Genomic DNA, 16993 nt, shown 5'->3' with positions numbered 1-16993 from the left:
AATGACCTAAGCCTGCCAAGCTTCAGTAAATCAGTCAGACAGGAAAGTAACCGCTGTTCGGAAATGGTGGCTCCCTAAGACATACATTTGGTTAAACCCTTTGTATGTCATGTTCTAGTTCATGTATTGTCTGTCATGTTAGTACTTGCAGCTAATGAATACCTTCTATGTGTTTCTGCAATGTCTAGCACAATAGGGCCTCCATCCAGATTGGGACCTGTGAGCACGACAAGACTAGGAAAGGACAATAAATCCTATGTAATAAGCAGTTTCCCATTAAACAGATATGTTCTCCTAAAATGTACAGATCTGCCTGCCAGAGAATTTCAGGAGTATTCATATTGAATTATACCTTTGGAGTTCTGCTGGTTTTTTGATTCTCTCTTTTACCGCACACAGAAACTGTTTCCATACAGGTTTTCCATAGTGGACCAGTATGTAGAAGACAGAGTCAGAACCAGCTGTATAGTTCTTCAGAAGAACCATTCAATAGCCTATGGCTAAGCCATACACCAGTTTTGTTTCCCTTGGTGTGAATTAACAAGAAAATCCAATGGTTTCTATGATTCTCTGCAGGTCTTTGAAGACTTTCAGATACGTAACAAAGATCTTACTAGTAGCCTTACTACTGTTTTTACAAATCCCCAAGCCTGTAAATTCTAGAAGCACATGACCACTCCTACAATTTCTTCCATTCCTTTTTATCTAGCACATGTTTTCCCATTGTGTTTAAGAAACGTACCTGCCCTGTCCACAGAAATAAATGTGAAGTCCTTACATTCTTGTTTCCTCAAAGGCTTTCCACAGTTCTCTATCAGGTCTTCACACATTTACTTCCTTAATGACCTGAAACCTCCATCACCTGTTTTGTTGATTCATTTTTTGTTCTAATAGTTGACCTACTTCCTTTTTAGGGAGCATGCAGGTGCCATCTCCGTATATAACGTGTGTACATATTACAATGGTCTCATATATTCTCAAGCACTTCTTTTTTGGCTTTTAAAATGTCTTTTGGTTAAAAACCTTGTCTGTACCTTCAAGTCTGCTCAGACAGAACGATTATGAGAAGTCGTGTTTGTCCACACTTAAATTGCCTTATATTTAGGTGCACTGACTGCTGCTACTAAACTTTTCCAAATATACATTTCTGTATACATAAAGCTGTGGGGAAAATGTAGTTGAATGAAGTGTAATAATAATTAAGCAATACAGAATGAAAATGTAATTGATTTAAAACTCCTCATTATCTGTGCTGGGAAATACATGAATTTCCTAAAACTTTCTCCTTGCTTTTTATGTTGAAATATTTATTTCATGAGTGAAAAACAGGGTTTTATTTAAAAAAAAAAAATTCATCTTCAACCAAATAAAAAATCTGAAAATATATGATCAGGTCCTAACTATGGAGTAGGGTATGGATTGGAAATTGTCAATTCTATATGTAATCCAACAGGAACTGCAAAAAGCTGTCACCCTTTCCAACTTTATATTTCATTTCCTTGTCATTGCTGTTATTTTTTGTGTACATTGTAAAATTAATTTATACAAATACATGGTAAGCTACCATTTTATTGATGCATAGCATATATTTATGCCATTATTTTAAAGCTGGTATTATTGTCAGTGCTGGAGTAGAGCTTGCTGTGATACAGTATAGGGAAAATTCAACAGATTTGTTTTACATTTTGCTTGATGAGATTTACAAAAATGCATTTATCAATAATGTCACCAGAGAAACATATTAGATTATTATATTTTTATGTATAAAATCTGTTCCTACTAAATTTTTGTACCATGAATCAAAAAGTGGCCATGATGGCCTTTAGCAAAGATGACCAAAACTCTGCTCGTAAACTTTAATTTATCAGTTATACTAAGATGAGGGGAAGTCTGGGTAATTCAAAATTAAGTTGGATTGTTAATGGAGATGATCTGTTTTTAATTGTAATATACTGCAGTGGCTGCCATTTTGTATGATATTTTAAAATGAATGTGAATGATAATTGCAAGACAAAACATAAGGTAAATTATTTAATTAATTAATTTCACACAGAGCTAGCTGGAGGCATCTTCAACAGTGCTTTGTGATGAATGCAATATCTCTTTGTCCTTCTTCCATCTCACATTTTTATCATCTTGACTATTTAGACAGCAAATTCTGTCAGGGTGGAGATGCTTGTCACTGTGTGCTTACACAAGGCATAGAGCACTGAGACCATAAGATGAAACATCCCCTCGTACAAATGATAGGATTTACAATATTGAATCAATGCGTAGTCTGTGTAATCATATACACCGTGCAAATATCCCTGATTCCACAGAGGAATTCAAAAAATAAAGATCATGCGATGTTGTTCTGAAGAAAATCCTCTTGACAACCTTTACAAATCAAAGGAAAAGATTTAATTCCATTTCCTTAGCTAAGTTGCATAATTACAAATGTTAATACAATAAAATGAATTAGCCAACTTATGAAAACTCAATTCCTGAATAAATACATGTAGCAGTGGGAGTATTGGTCTATTTTTTTAATGTTGAGTAAATCAGTCACAGGAGATGTAACGCCAGATGTAATGGCATTTTTATTAGCTGAGTATTATCCAGCTTTGAAATGTCTGTAGGAACAGACGGAATTTGGTCCTCACTGAACAAGGAAGTGAAGCTGGAACCGAATCTGTTTTGAGAAGCCATTTTATCCTCTTGAGTAATACCTGTTGTAATTAATACCTTTCTTTACTTAAGAAAGTCTGTTATTGTATATATCAGGACAAGGAGGACCTGAAAATATCTTGACAGTATGCTTCTTAAATATTAATCCTGTTTTATGAAAGGAATCTTATCAAAACTAAGCAAATGTCAACGATGTGATGAATTTGCATCTTTCATTTCCTCAAATAAATACTGAGTTCAAAGTGGCCATCTACTTTTCTAGATCATGGAATATTACCTACCCTCTTTCTACCCGTATCTGTAAAGAATGTTTTAGTCTGTATCCAGCTCTAAGCCAGGTGAAACTAACTTCTGTTCCAGGAGTGCTTGCTGTTGCTAAGGGCTCTGACTTGACCCATGTCTTTGACAGAAAAGACTCCACTGTCACCTAAGAAGAGGAGTCGGATAACCTTCTCTGTCTGAGCCCAGGAAATAGAGTCCTTGCAACAGAAAACGAGATGAGGCATCAGTAATGTTATTATTATACCAAGCACGTACTTAGCTCCAAAATAGATATTGTAAGTCAAACAGAGAGTTTCATCAGATTCATTACCAATCCTGTTTTGCTGATTGCTTTTTAACAATCTCTACCCACAGACCTATTATCTCAATGAAACAGTACACTCTTGTTTGCAAAGCAAGTTCTCCAAATAGTAATTTCTGCAAGAAGTACTGCAGTGAAAGCTGGATCTATAAAGCCATTAATTGAACTAGCTTTGGGGCACAACAAATGATGTCTTGGTCTGAACTTGCCAAGGTCTTTCCCTGGGCTGGCCTAGAAGTAGGATGTAAGTATCCTGTAAGTAAGAAAAGGCGTTACCTGAATGGAAATGCTGCACCCTCTCTAGTCTGAAGTTAATATCGTTATCAGTTCCAATCAGCAACTACAGCATGTGTGGATTTTTAATATTTGGAAAATTTGAATATTCAAGGAGCAGACACTACAAATTAAACATGCTGTTAACTCCTGAGAGAGGAGCCACTTGATTGGAATTGAGTGTGTGTTAAAGCTAGTGTTTGAATCAACTTGGAGATCTTTTTGTTGTAACCATGCGAATATATGGATATGCCTATCTTTCCAGTATTTGATCTCTACCCAGAAGAGGAAAATAGACATCTTCCTGTGCAGCTATTAGCTGATACATAGACCAGAAGTTTGATTTCTGTTGTCCAGAGGAGTCTGAGGACTGCAGTTGAAGTGAAGTCAGAAGGTGCAGCAATAGTGATGATATGATATGAAATTATACGAAATTATAAGAAATTATATGAAATTATATGAAGAGTGGTTGACCCAATATAGTCAGCCCCCATGTGTTTCAGTTTCTATATTGACAGGAAAACGTAAGTTACAGTTACTGGTTGAATTGAGGTGACTAGAAATACTATTTGTAAACAGAATGAATGTTCCTCATGCCTCATCCTTGTTTTTAAAGCCACATGCCTACAGCAGCAGACCTCTACATTATTATATTGGCTTGGGAAACAAGTCCCAAAAATATTATCTGATGCTGTTTTGACTCCATAATCCATAGACAGCATGATGCTCAACTACCTGAGGGCAAGTTGCTGTGAGTGCAAAAGCCCTAGAGCTACATCTTCTTTCCACACCTAGTAGTCCTACGGCACTGTGCATCTCCTTCCACGTGACTTTCATGGTCATGAGCCAGTGCAGCAGGTCCCACTATAACAACAGGTGAAAGAGGGAAAGTTCTTGCATCCTGTTTTAACAAGACAGGCCTTTAGCACTAGCCATACCGATGCTGTTAAACTTGCTTTTATCCAGTCATTTCTCCCTTTTCTTTGACACAGATATTCATAGCCAGAAGAAGGTGGCCATACCACCAGAGCCATCAGTATGGCTTTTGGAACTTTTTGGTCCTGAAGAAAGACTTAGTCCTTCTACAGTCCTTTGAAAGAAACTTTAGGGCCTTTCCATGGCTTGTGGACGTACTGCACTCCTCTGCTGGCTTTGTGGAGGACGGAACTGCTTCCCATTATTTCGGAGGAAAAATATTTTATATTTGTTGTGTCGAAAAGAATGATAACCCACCCAAGACACTCCTCCCATCCAGATGCTCCATAGCACAGTGAGTCTTACCTAGGATTCTGGTAGTGGTGGCTACTCATTTCAGGTTGTTTGGAGTACCCCTGTATAAGCAATTCAGTTTTGTTGAGCTTTAATGAGGCTTGAACACACTCTCAGCTGGATTTTTTTGTAGAAGGCCTTGTCTCTGTTTCTACAAGCACTTAGGTCCTCGGGAGCATATTCAAATGATGAAAAATGCTTTTAGTGCGGTTGAAGACATCCTGTTACTCCAATTAGAATATGCATAGCAGTTTTGAAATGAAGACTGGTCACACCTTTGTGAACACTGATGCTAAATTGCATCTTTGATGCATAAGGGTTTGGCAGCTGCCAGCAGTTTCCATGCCAGTCAACTCCTTGCAGCAATAGCAAAATCTGCTTAGTGTCTACAGAGGTACCATTTCATCCTCCTCTTCTATACAGCTCGGTCCCTGCCTCACTGAGGGCTGAGAGTAATTAGAAAACGAGTCTCAAAGCTATATGCACAATAATGTGTTATAGCTCAGGGCCAGTACACTCAAGCAGTGACAGTCACCAACATCAGGATAACAAGAATCCAAACTTGCCATATATCTATGTTCAGTGAAGCACTTCCCACACACACAATCAATAGCTTATTGTATAACTGCATCAAAATCCACATCTAACTGATACCTGGACACTTTCCCCAAGTCAATAGAAATAATAGAAATATTTTAATTCAATGATTTGAATAGGAATGGAATCAAAACCTTGAAACTGAAAGCATCAAGGTTGTTCATCACTGAGGAAGTCACAATACTCAGTAAATAATAACTGCCTTCTCCTAACTGGTAATGTAAGAAGCAGAGTGGTTGTCAAGAGATTATGTGTAACTATTATACTCTTCTGTTTCATGGAACTTCTCATTGGATCTCAGTGCATTAGGGTGGTTGTTTATCCTAAATCCCTCTCTTATATTCCACGTAACTTCAATTTGCCAATTATAAAAGGGGCATAATAGAATTTCCTCATATCACAGCACTGCATAACTCAGTACTTTTACAATCTTGAGATGCTAAGGAAATAATAATTGTTTAGTCACAAAGGTAATAGAAGTGAGGATCATTATATGAAATCCACATTTTTCTTGTTCTCATGCATGTTATAGACTTTATCTGTTAGTCATCACAGATAGTCACTTATGCAGGTAAACCAAGTCTAAATTTCCGTGTGTTTTTGCACGTCCCAGTGGTCAATGAGAATGGATAAGAGGCTCTTATTCAAATATGTGAGAATGTGAGCTTTGTGTCAATGCTTAAATGAAAAATCTGATGACAAAAATAGGACATACTTGAAGACGTACAAAGTAATCCTGAGTGATATGACTGGATTTACTGAAAAATAAGAACGTATAGATAAGTTAATTGCTAAGTTTTGTCATATGGCATATTATTCCTGATGTCAAAGACATTCCTTTGTCTATATAGCATTTTTAGAATAATCATTGCTGAAAAATCTGAATCCATTAGAAAGGCTGTGCTGAGTAAATTGCATAATCTTCTTTTTCAACGTCATTATAGCGTGTTTTTTTCTCTGCTAAACATTTCTTCCTGGCAAAGCCAAAGGCAGGATGGAGATTGCCACCCAGGAGTTTTTTAATTTTCCCCATCAGCTTCAGAGCAAGAATTAATTGCTACTTCTTCCTCTGCCTTCTTAAATTTCAGATTTGTCAATGTCATTTTTAATACTTGCTCTATAATACACTGTTTATTTAGTTCTTTATATTCCAGAAAAATATGCAAACTGTTTAAACCTGATGTGTAGTATATTCTACTTTCACCTGATGGGAAAAGGCATGAGATCAGAGCAAATAACAAGACCCTAAAATTAGTTAAACGAAAGCCATTTGATAGTGGTATTTCTTTAGAATATCCTGACATTTCATGTCATGTTTTTCTAAAGTGTTTGTCTTAAAACTTGTGTGTTTTTAGAGTGTTGAAGTGATCTCTGTTTTGTATTACAAATTAGAAAAAAATATCCATGGTTTTCACTAGAAAAACATCTTTCTAAATTACTCCATGCTGGCTAGGAATTGTGATTGTGAAATCCGTAGGGGACTCATCACAGGTATTTTTTTAGTTTTGCCTCATGAGATGTATCAGTATATACCAGGTACTTTTTAAAAGCTTTGCAATGGTGTAGCATTTAAAAATTGTGTCTGCTTCCACTGAGAAAAGTCAGTATATTATATATTTCAAAGCAGTAAAATATTTGACCCCGAGTAACATATTCCATAAATAACTACTCTAAAAGCCTCTCTCCTGAAATAAATCCTTGCTGAGGAGGAATCGTAGTTGTGCTCTCCAGTGGAATGAACTGCTGACATTAGTATTTCTTACCTTATGGAATTAACAAAGCTTGTTTCTTTGTCTCTCTTAAAGCCTGTTCAAATAGCTGCAGTTTTTCATTGAAGGCTAGTTAGACATTATTTAGCATTTTTTATATAGAGATAAATACATAAACTCATTTGTCAGAACGTAGAATATTTGAAAACAATGGCAATCTCTTAAAGTTTTAACTTTTATCATTGGTAGGCATAATTCATTAGATGAACAGGTTATTGATGTATCATCATCAGTGGCCTGTCATATATCTCTTCTTCTCTGCTTATGTGGAGACAACCTGAAAAATACTTGGAGTGGAAATACTTTTTGGATTTATTGTTTTTTATTTAGCCCTTCCACCTACTCCCTGTAGTTTAAAGCAGTTGACCTGAAATATTTTCACATGTGGCTGAACTGTAAGTCTGCAAATTTTTTGCAAAGTTTTCTCTCACTTTTTATGGTAGAGTGAGTGGTGAATCCTTTACAAATTAGCTAAATACCAGTGAAATACCTTGTGGCTGAAGCTTGCAAGTCGTCAACAGTATTTACTGAAGTAATTCCTCAATCATCTTTCACATTATCAATTCTATGATAATCATAAAAGTAAGGAAAAAGAATGAAATAAGATATGTGCTGGAAGAGCACAACTGGGCTAAATTTGGGAGGGAGTCTTTAAGAATGAGGAAGGTACAAAAACTGACAAGCAGGTGATAAAGAGAGAAGAAGATGATAGTGTGAGACTTAGAGCCTTGACCTACAATTAGAGCAGAAAAAAAAATAAACCAAGGAATGAAAAATTAATTAAAAAGAAGTAATTACTGAAAATGGAAGCAAATAAAAATCCCTCTTTGTCGCTTCAATACAGTTAGAATTATTACATTCCTTGTAAAATACATTATTAATAGAATAAACCTTGAGATGTTAACTTAAGGTTTGTTTTATGTGAGTACTCGTGTAAAATTTTATTGTTCATGGCATTTTTAGAAGGCAAGTACAAAGTCTATTTCAACGCAGCCAATATAAATGCACTTCTTTTTAATTTAATGGCTGTAATACTGTATTTTTTCTTCAACAAAACCCCAAAACCGACCTTTATAAATTTTTCTTAAAAGCTATAATTTCTTAAAGAAACGTACTCCTGCAAGAAATGGCAAATTCTCAAAATTTTAAATGCATTAGTATAGGTATCTTTATCAATAGACTAGAGGCAGGCAGCTCTGCAAATTTTTGAGTTTATGAGAAGAACAAAAAAAATACAACAACAATAACGAAATACGTATAACTCTTGCATCTTCTCCTCAGACTGGAATGGGACACCTGCGTGTTACTAAAGAAGGCCTTCGTCTGGAAGGGGAATCAGAATTCTTATTCCCTCTTTATGCCAAAGAAATCCATTCTCGAGTGGTAAGCAGATAGTCTTTCAATAATGCTGAAGAAATATTAATGCACTTATGAACAGTTTAATTTAGGCAAAGTCCAGGCATCTGTCATGGAAGTATGTGTGGGTGTGGGTTTGGGCATGTGGGGGGTGTGTGGGTGTGGGGGGGGTTGTCTGTGTGGGTGTGTGTGTCATGGAAATGTGTGTGTGTGTCATGGAAATATGGGGGGGGGGGGGGTGTATGTGCATGCAGACGGTTTTTTGCATGCTTTAGAAGCTGCAAGGTCAATGTTCTGATGCTGTGGTAGAATTAACATTTTTCTCCTAGGCATATGATAAAAAGTAGCTCAAAAAGGAGTTACAAAGGTCAGTGTGTGTAAGTAATGCTGAAATTTTAAGAGTATGTAAGAATTTTAAAATTATTTTTAGCGAGATTATTTTTTGATGCAGGCTTCCCTGTGAAACTGATTGTTTTGTTTATCCATCCATTACAGATTGGTTTCAGTATTTCTAAAACTAGTGGATCCTATCGGAAAAGTTACAATTTCTCTAATAAGTTCGGGTTTTGTCACTTTTAGGGCAACAATATTAAATACATGATATCTTTATATACTTATGTATATAAAGTCTGCAAGACTAAATTAAAAGATTTAGGATTTAATCTTTTTTACATAGGCAGAAAATTTTGTTATTATTGAGATAAAAAAGGAATAAAATACTTGGTCAAAGAAAATATCAAGCAGGTTGAATTTAAAATGGCACTGAGAATGGAAATGGTATGAAAAATTTTTATTGAAGTACTGGGTTTAGACGAAGGAAGAAAGAATCTGCATTGGTTTTTAAATATCCAGGTGAACTCTGAAACTTGTTCCAGTAAATTTTTTTGTAGAGCAATATCTGTTTCTGGCCAACAAAATGAATATTTTTCAAAACTATCATCTGTAATCCAAATGCTCACAAAATAAAGCCATGTTTTAGGAACATTGTCATCAACCAGTGGGACATTTCACTGAATAAAGTATTCAATGATAGTGAAAGCCAAATATAGCTCTTTCATTACTTCAAGCATATAATCTTCCTCAACAAGAAGAGATAGCCAGCTATGAGACTTTTCTGAACCTAGGGGAAAAGTTGGTGTTTGTATCACTATAGCAAGAGAAAATATAGATAGATTTATCAGAATGAGGTTGTTAAAATGCTCGATTACTGAAATTTAAGCAATGCCAACATATTTGATGTCTGTTAAGCCTTTCTTTTTCTTTCTGCAACAGGTATTTCCAGTAGCAGAACAGCTCTTACTTAGAGGGTGAAATTCCATTAGTAAATCTATATTTCCATTTTATTTCTTATGCTGTATTCTCTTCTGCCTCATAGGCAGTGGGAGAACTATTTATGTGCTTAAATGAATTTCCCTTAAGGGTGTTTATCCAATAAGACATGTAACTTTTTAAGACCAGAATAGCTAATACTGAAGAACTCCCTCTGCCCCCAAAAATCGTTATGCAATGTTAAACTACCGTTCGTGCTCTTTTAATATTCCTTCCAGCTCTTAATACATTTAGTACAGTATAGGATAAAAGAGGTGTGGCAGTATCTAATATAAGCTTAGCTGTTTAATGACCCATCATGATCATTAGTAGGATGCATTAATTAGAGCCTTCAGGCTATGGCATGTCTCTGCCCCCTATGAACTGATAATTTATTAGACGGGGTTTGTTTGTATGTTTGCTTGCTTTTTAAAATATTTGAACTCTCTGGAGGCTTAGTTGGCTATAGTTTGATCTCCTGAGTGCCATCTTTATATTTGTTCTCATAAAGTTGCTTATTTGTTATGATTTCTTTTTCCAAATTTGTTTGTTAGAGAATTGGGCCACTCACAGCTATCATATCAGCTTTCTCCCTTGCCTTAATAGTTTTCTCCTTGCAGTATCCTAACAGCTTTTCTCACCTAATGAGTTCTCCAAAGTGCTAAGAAAGTATGTAGCAGAAAATCTACTTGCTGTGCATCATCTCTGGAGCCTATTACAAGTTTATGGCTTCATTATGAGCCCGACACAAGAGTTGTGGGCAACACCGCTGCATCTTAGCTAATAGATATTCATAGAAAGATAAAAGATGAGCATTTATCAATGTGTTACTAGATTCTAATTAGTCAACAATACACGTGTGGAAGCCACAGGTCTAGAAAACAGTTGATTTGCACTTACTTTTGATACTACAAATTACTAACTTATTTTTTAGATCAACCAGCAGCTGTCAAATAAGTGTAACAAAAATGCCCAGATTTGTGAGTCATTTAGCACATGTACTTAAACGTAATATATTTACCTGATCTTTGTTGACCTTCTTTTTCCAGTTCATACTAATTGTCCATGCCTAGTCTGATGGGGCACAGTGGGCAGCAGGGTCTTTCAAAACAATTACTTGTCTGCTCGTCAAGACAAGGAGAAGGTTGAGGAGGCTCCAACGGGCCTGAAGTGTAGAGTATGAGTGGAACATTTGGGAATAAGTTATGGAAATGATGGGAGTAGTTCAACAAGCACAACACCAAGCCGTGAGTTAACACAAGGGGATGTTTTGGTAAAGTAATTCCGCACTGGCTGCAGTCTTAAGAATGACATGAAAGTTTGAATTGCCTACCATAGCTAGTCTGGATTGTGGTGTGGTGTGGTAGGGATGAATAAAGATACCAATTACACCTGCTTGGCATGCTCTAGCTTCCATAAGTAGCACACAATGATGGATAGGCATGAGACTGATTGCTCTGCAAATGTCCCAGCTGTGATGCAGCTTGTGAGGAGAGTTAAACTGAGCATGAGTGCCATTGCTTTGTGACCTTCAGATGTGATTTTGTATACTAGGACACCAGATACGGAACAGCATAGGGTGTATTAGGCTCAAATCATGATGCAGGGATGTGGACACGCAGGTGATGCTGTTCAATCTGCTGATAGACTTCTGTCATCTTTCTGAGTGGTGGACAAGGAGATGATTTAATTTAGACTGACACTCTTATCTGTACTGTCATCTATTACAGTCAGCTTTGAGCTAGCCAACCTGCCACTTTTTCCATCACCCACTGTGAGTTTCCTTACCAGGAGAGTCAGTGCTAGGTGCCAAAATCAAGCCAAAGCTTACAGGCTGCACGGACCACTGAGGAAGCAGAATGCATATGCATGTTTCTCACCAAGTTAATATGACAGTATAAATTTGCAGACTGGGGTACTCACACTTCAGTTAAATGGCTGTCCTGTAGGAGTCTTGATTATGTATTGAAATGTAGTAAATCTAGTACTTAAGCTTTTTTTTCCAAAAGATAAAATGTTAGCAACCATGTTCATTGGGCCAGTAACACAGATTTTGTTCACCTGAAGTATTCTCTATAACTTTTTTCTTCTTTTAAATCTCATATAGTGAAAGTAATCAAAAATATATGCCCAGATTATTTGATAACACCTGTGTATGGTTTTGTAGCTGCAAAGCTCTTTCAGTGACTGAGTTTAATGTAATAACTAGAATAAATTTTGAAAATTGTTAACATTTCTAATTATTCTGCTGAATCTACTCTTTTTTTTTTTTTTTCTTTCTCCATACTTCAGGACTCATCACTGCTTCTCCAGTCTACTCACAATGTGACTGTGAATGCTCGCAATTCAAATGGGGAAGTCACAGGCAGATTAAATGTTGGTAAGTCTAAATGATTTTTCCTTTTTCACTGTTTTGGAAACATTGTAATGAATATTTGAAAGGCACTTTGAAGAAATAAAGCACTAAATATGTGATTATTTTTTACTATTATGGTAATACTTGAAAAGTCTAGCTGCCACTCAGTAAACGCCAACAGTATCTTTTCAATTTCTCAGTTAAGCGTTAATTCTGTAAATCATAGAATCATAGAATGGTTTGGGTTGGAAGGGACCTTCCAGATCACCTAGTCCCACCCCCCTGCCATGGGCAGGAACACCTCCCACCAGACCAGGCTGCTCACAGCCCCATCCAGCCTGGCCTTGAGCACTGCCAGGGATGGGGCAGCCACAGCTGCTCTGGGCAACCTGTGCCAGTGTCTCACCGCCCTCGCAGGAAAGAATTTCTTCCCGATATCTAACCTAAATCTGCCCTCTTTCAGTTTAAAGCCATTCCCCCTTCTCCCATCACTACATGCCACTGTAAAAAGTCCCTCTCCAGCTTTCCTGTAGGCTCCTTTAGGTGCTGGAAGGCTGCTCTAAGGTGTCCCCAGAGCCTTCTGTTCTCCATGCTGAAGCACCCCAACTTTCTTAGCCTGTCTTCATAGGAGATAGGTGGAGATTCAAATTCAAATATTTGAAGCACTTCTTTATTGCAGTTATGCAAGAAAGGTCACTGCAGAAGTTACTCTTTCTTGTGTAAATGTCTGTTGGTAGTTGCAAATCATAGAAAGAAAATGCAACAGAATACAGCTATGTCTCTCTCAATTTCCTAGTATTCCAGAGAGAAATACATTGAAGCAGATGTCCTAAAAGAAAATGCCAGTTCACAACTTGGAAATGTACATGTTTTACTATATTTGGTAGCAATAAGATACCTTGGTATACTAAGTTAAATCAATAGGTCTAGCTACGTGTTGGTGATAGATCTTGGCAGCAAGAATGAGCAGACCTTAACTTTTTAAATCGTATTTTTCAGGCAATAATTGCAACAATATGGGTCAGACACAATGGAATTTTTCTTAGTTTTGTTAATATTTTTCAACTTTTATTGACTTTGGAGGAAAATGTAACAATTAATTAACTTGTGTCTTCTAAGAACCTCATGCAGCAAAGCATAAATTTCTCCTTATTTAACTGTATGACTAACATGATATGCTTAAATAGTTTACTAGACTGGGACCCAGATGAGCATTCATGAGCAGCTTTTCCATGCTGATGAGACTGTGTAACTTCTGTGGCAATTCCTGTTTGAAGAATTATATCAATTTATTGAACATTTTGCAAGCCTCACTGTTTTCAAACAAACTTCAGATAAAATATGTAATTTAAAACTTACAAAGGAGCCTGCTTTTCCACTTAAGATGTATAATTATACAGTTAATCACGATTTGGCCTTTAAATGTTTTCAATTTTTTTTTTTTTTATTCAATCTATTGATAAAGATCTGAATAATTCCTCTTAAGAAGATGCCCCTAAGTATTTATGAAAACATGATAGTTGCATCCATATATAATTTTGGTAAGAATTAAGGTATGAAATGTACAGTTTCATATTATTAGTAAAGTTATTAAATCAGTTTGCAATAATTAACTATACAGTAACCACATGACCAAACCAAACACATCACATGGTCAAAATTTCTGTGACACAATATGTATGCTGTTGATTCTGACTGCTACATAGTGTTTGTGGTTACCCATCGTGGGACCAGATGTGTATCTGCACTGTGGTCATGTGTCCATCTTGCCTGATGAGAAGTTCTCAGGAGGTCGTTTGGGAAAAGCAGACCACAGAACAAATCATGGACCACCACCCTAATTTATCCAACCTGATCCCTGCCAGCCTGGGAAATTTACAGGTGAAATCATGTTACACAGTAGCCCAAAGGCCTGATGAATTGTTTGACAGGCTGTGTCCAGCCTGCATGAACTAGAACTGCTAATAGGAAAGGTGTGCTATAAAGATGTTCATGAATACTTGGTCCTGTATTGAGTTTAGGCACTTGTCAGACAAGTCACCCCATCGTTAATGGGTGCTTTTGCATGAAAGTGAAAAAAGCTGCTCTCATTTCTGCTGCTCGTTCTGTCATCATATTTTAATATGATTCACTTAAAGGACTGTGTCCCTATGGAAATATGGCACCTCCATATTTCAGGCTGGAAATAGAACATACCTTTGGCAGGTGGAAGGTGTATTGCTTCTCAGACAATGTTTCTGCATGAACAATTAAGAAACTTTGTTGGGGTGGGGGGGGTGGGGAAATGTCAGCGCTGAAGAGTGATATGGCCCATTTGGACTTTGGCACCTGTACTGTAACTGAGGTCCATAAATGAGCAGTCTCAGATACTCACCCATAGTGTATCTTTCCTGTTAACAAAGAGAGCTTCAGTGCTGGAAGCAGTGTAAAGGATATATTTTACTGAAATGAAAGATACTTTACTTATTGTGCCAGCCAATGGGTATAGATATTACCTTAAGAAAATTAAGCCTGGCAAAAATAACAACAAATCTCAGACCATCTTTTCTTTTTTTCCCTTCCCAGTTACCCTTAGTCTTCTGAGAGCATTAACAAAGATCTGTACAGAAAGTGAGATGGCATGTGCTGCCTTAAATAAACAGAAAGTTTAAAACATCTGCTCTGTAAGGCTAGAGGCATCTAGATTGAAGAAAACTTTGTGAAGACCTGATAGACAGAGAAGGGTCAATGGAAATGTTGTAGAATATGGACTGTGGTGTTTAGCAGGTAGAATTCTGCTGGATGGGAACTGTCTCATCATTGGTGAATCATTTATAGCAAGTATCACCCATATTTCATATTTTCCCTTCTTATTGGTAATTTAATTCTATTTCTCTGCTTTTCATCACCTGGCTTTCCTGGCTCTATTCCCAGTAACATGCCGTTCAGTAGTTTTTGTACCCTATCATCTCAAGCCTCTTCAACCTTTTCCTAAGGGAAAGCCAAATACTTAAGAGTTGTCCAGACAAAAGGCTGTCAGGCTGTGCAGAGAGGCTGTATCTAGCTTAGGCAGCATATGAGGAAACCAGTAGGAAAGAGCAGAATATAGACTGGAAGACCTGCATCTCAAATCTTTTAAAATAGTTCAGTGTACAAAGCCACTTCACATTCAACATTGAAGCAGTGAAGTTCTCTGACAGCATTCTGGCTTGCTCTACAAGAAGTACTTAGATAAGATGGTGAAATAATGATTTGAGTCTGGGAAAATCAAAACTACATCAAAATGAAGTGCTAGAGTGCATTTGCATATTATTTGAAATATTTGATGTTTAATCTTTTTGACTGGCAATTATATGTATTGAATTAGTTAATAATTGGTCTTATGTGCTGTCTGGTGTAGTTGGTACCATGGTAAATACTAACATGAAATATTACTAATATTAAATCATTCTAATTTTAGCCTGATAGAAAAATGTTCAAAGAGCAGTAAAAACTTGATAAAGAACTCTGTTAATATCTAAATATATGGTCAAACAACAGTGGCTGGGGCAAAGTGATAGCCTATTAAAGTAAATGACCATCGGTATTTTTAGCCATTGTCCTTAGCCAGTCATAAAATGCATGCGCATAAGATGATGTTCCCATATAAGAAGTGTGAAAAATTGGTGGCTGGCTGATTTACTTCATATGCATAAGACTTTGCTAAAGAATTAATGCCTTCCACAGTTGCCGGCATGCTGGAATTATGTTTTAATACTCTATTCATCTTACAAATATGAGTAGTTGCCATTGTGAAGGAGCTGTATAGATAAGTTTGGGATCATTCCAAAGATGACAATATAATACAGTATCACTTGTAAGATCATAACAACAATACCTTTTAACTCATAGAAGATTGGATTTAAATGACCTGTTAAAATATTTTAATGTTACTAAGACAGATTTAAATACCCCGTCTTTAATAGAAGTAATTCACAAGAGAGATCTGAAACAAATCTTTACTTGAGGAGTTTCAATGAAGTACTCACTCGAGGACAACAGGCAAATATTATGCAAAAATGAAAAAGGTTTCCCTCATGAATCACAGATACAGTAAAATGACATCAAATGCAAGCAACTTCCACCATGAGCACTCTTGTTTTAAAATTTCTACATGCTACCCAGTTTACCTGCGTGACATGCTTCTTGCAGGAGTTATCTGGACATTATAGCACTATATGTGCTTCTATATAGGCTATATTATACTATAGGCTTCATTGTGGTTTGGACAGTGTTCCATAATTACACTGCTTTCAGAAGCCTCACTGAATGCAAATACATTTAATAGCTTGCCAGGGAAAGAATACCTTCAAAATAATAGGGTTCATAACTAAAAAAACAGACTAATTCTGTGCTCTACTCTTTTTACTTTGGTATCCCTCTGGATGACAGATACACATTTTGTTTGACTTCCTCTTTAAAATCATTTAAACCTCATATATCACCGAAATGCATATTAAAACCAAGTAAATAATTAAAAAATAATAATTTAAAGCAAAAAAGCAAATGGGACTTTTAGTTAAGGGATCATGGGGATGTGATTGCTTTGAAAATACTTCTGGGAGAAATGGAACTTAAAAAAATCATGTTGGCCCACAGATAGCAAGAAAGGAATCTAAGCAAGGCATAGATGTGGGAAGGTACAGAACTGAGAGTCAGAGGGTATTAAGAAAGCCATGGAGAGCGATGCTTATAGGCAGGGCAAGGATGTCTACAGAACAGATGTTAAGTATTTTCAATGGAACAGCTCCTGTCTTTAAAATCATGAATAAGATTCAGATGTCATTATCACAG

At 36.5% G+C, this 16993-nt stretch overlaps 1 protein-coding gene across 7 annotated transcripts in view; it reads left to right on the top strand.

The window, feature by feature from the left end:
* Positions 1-16993, top strand: part of SGCG (sarcoglycan gamma) — a 138797-nt gene that overhangs the window by 78275 nt on the left and 43529 nt on the right. For all 7 annotated transcript variants that reach the window (XM_055802358.1, XM_055802357.1, XM_055802363.1 and 4 more), the window contains 2 exons: positions 8443-8544; positions 12118-12205. In XM_055802358.1, the coding sequence (XP_055658333.1) occupies positions 8443-8544; positions 12118-12205 (190 nt within the window). The remainder of the gene's footprint in view (positions 1-8442; positions 8545-12117; positions 12206-16993) is intronic.

This window comes from Falco peregrinus, chromosome 4 (genome assembly GCF_023634155.1).
Source record: "Falco peregrinus isolate bFalPer1 chromosome 4, bFalPer1.pri, whole genome shotgun sequence".
NCBI lineage: Eukaryota > Metazoa > Chordata > Aves > Falconiformes > Falconidae > Falco > Falco peregrinus.
The sequence above is the reverse complement of the archived record's forward strand: the minus strand, read 5'-3'. Positions and strand labels throughout refer to the sequence as shown.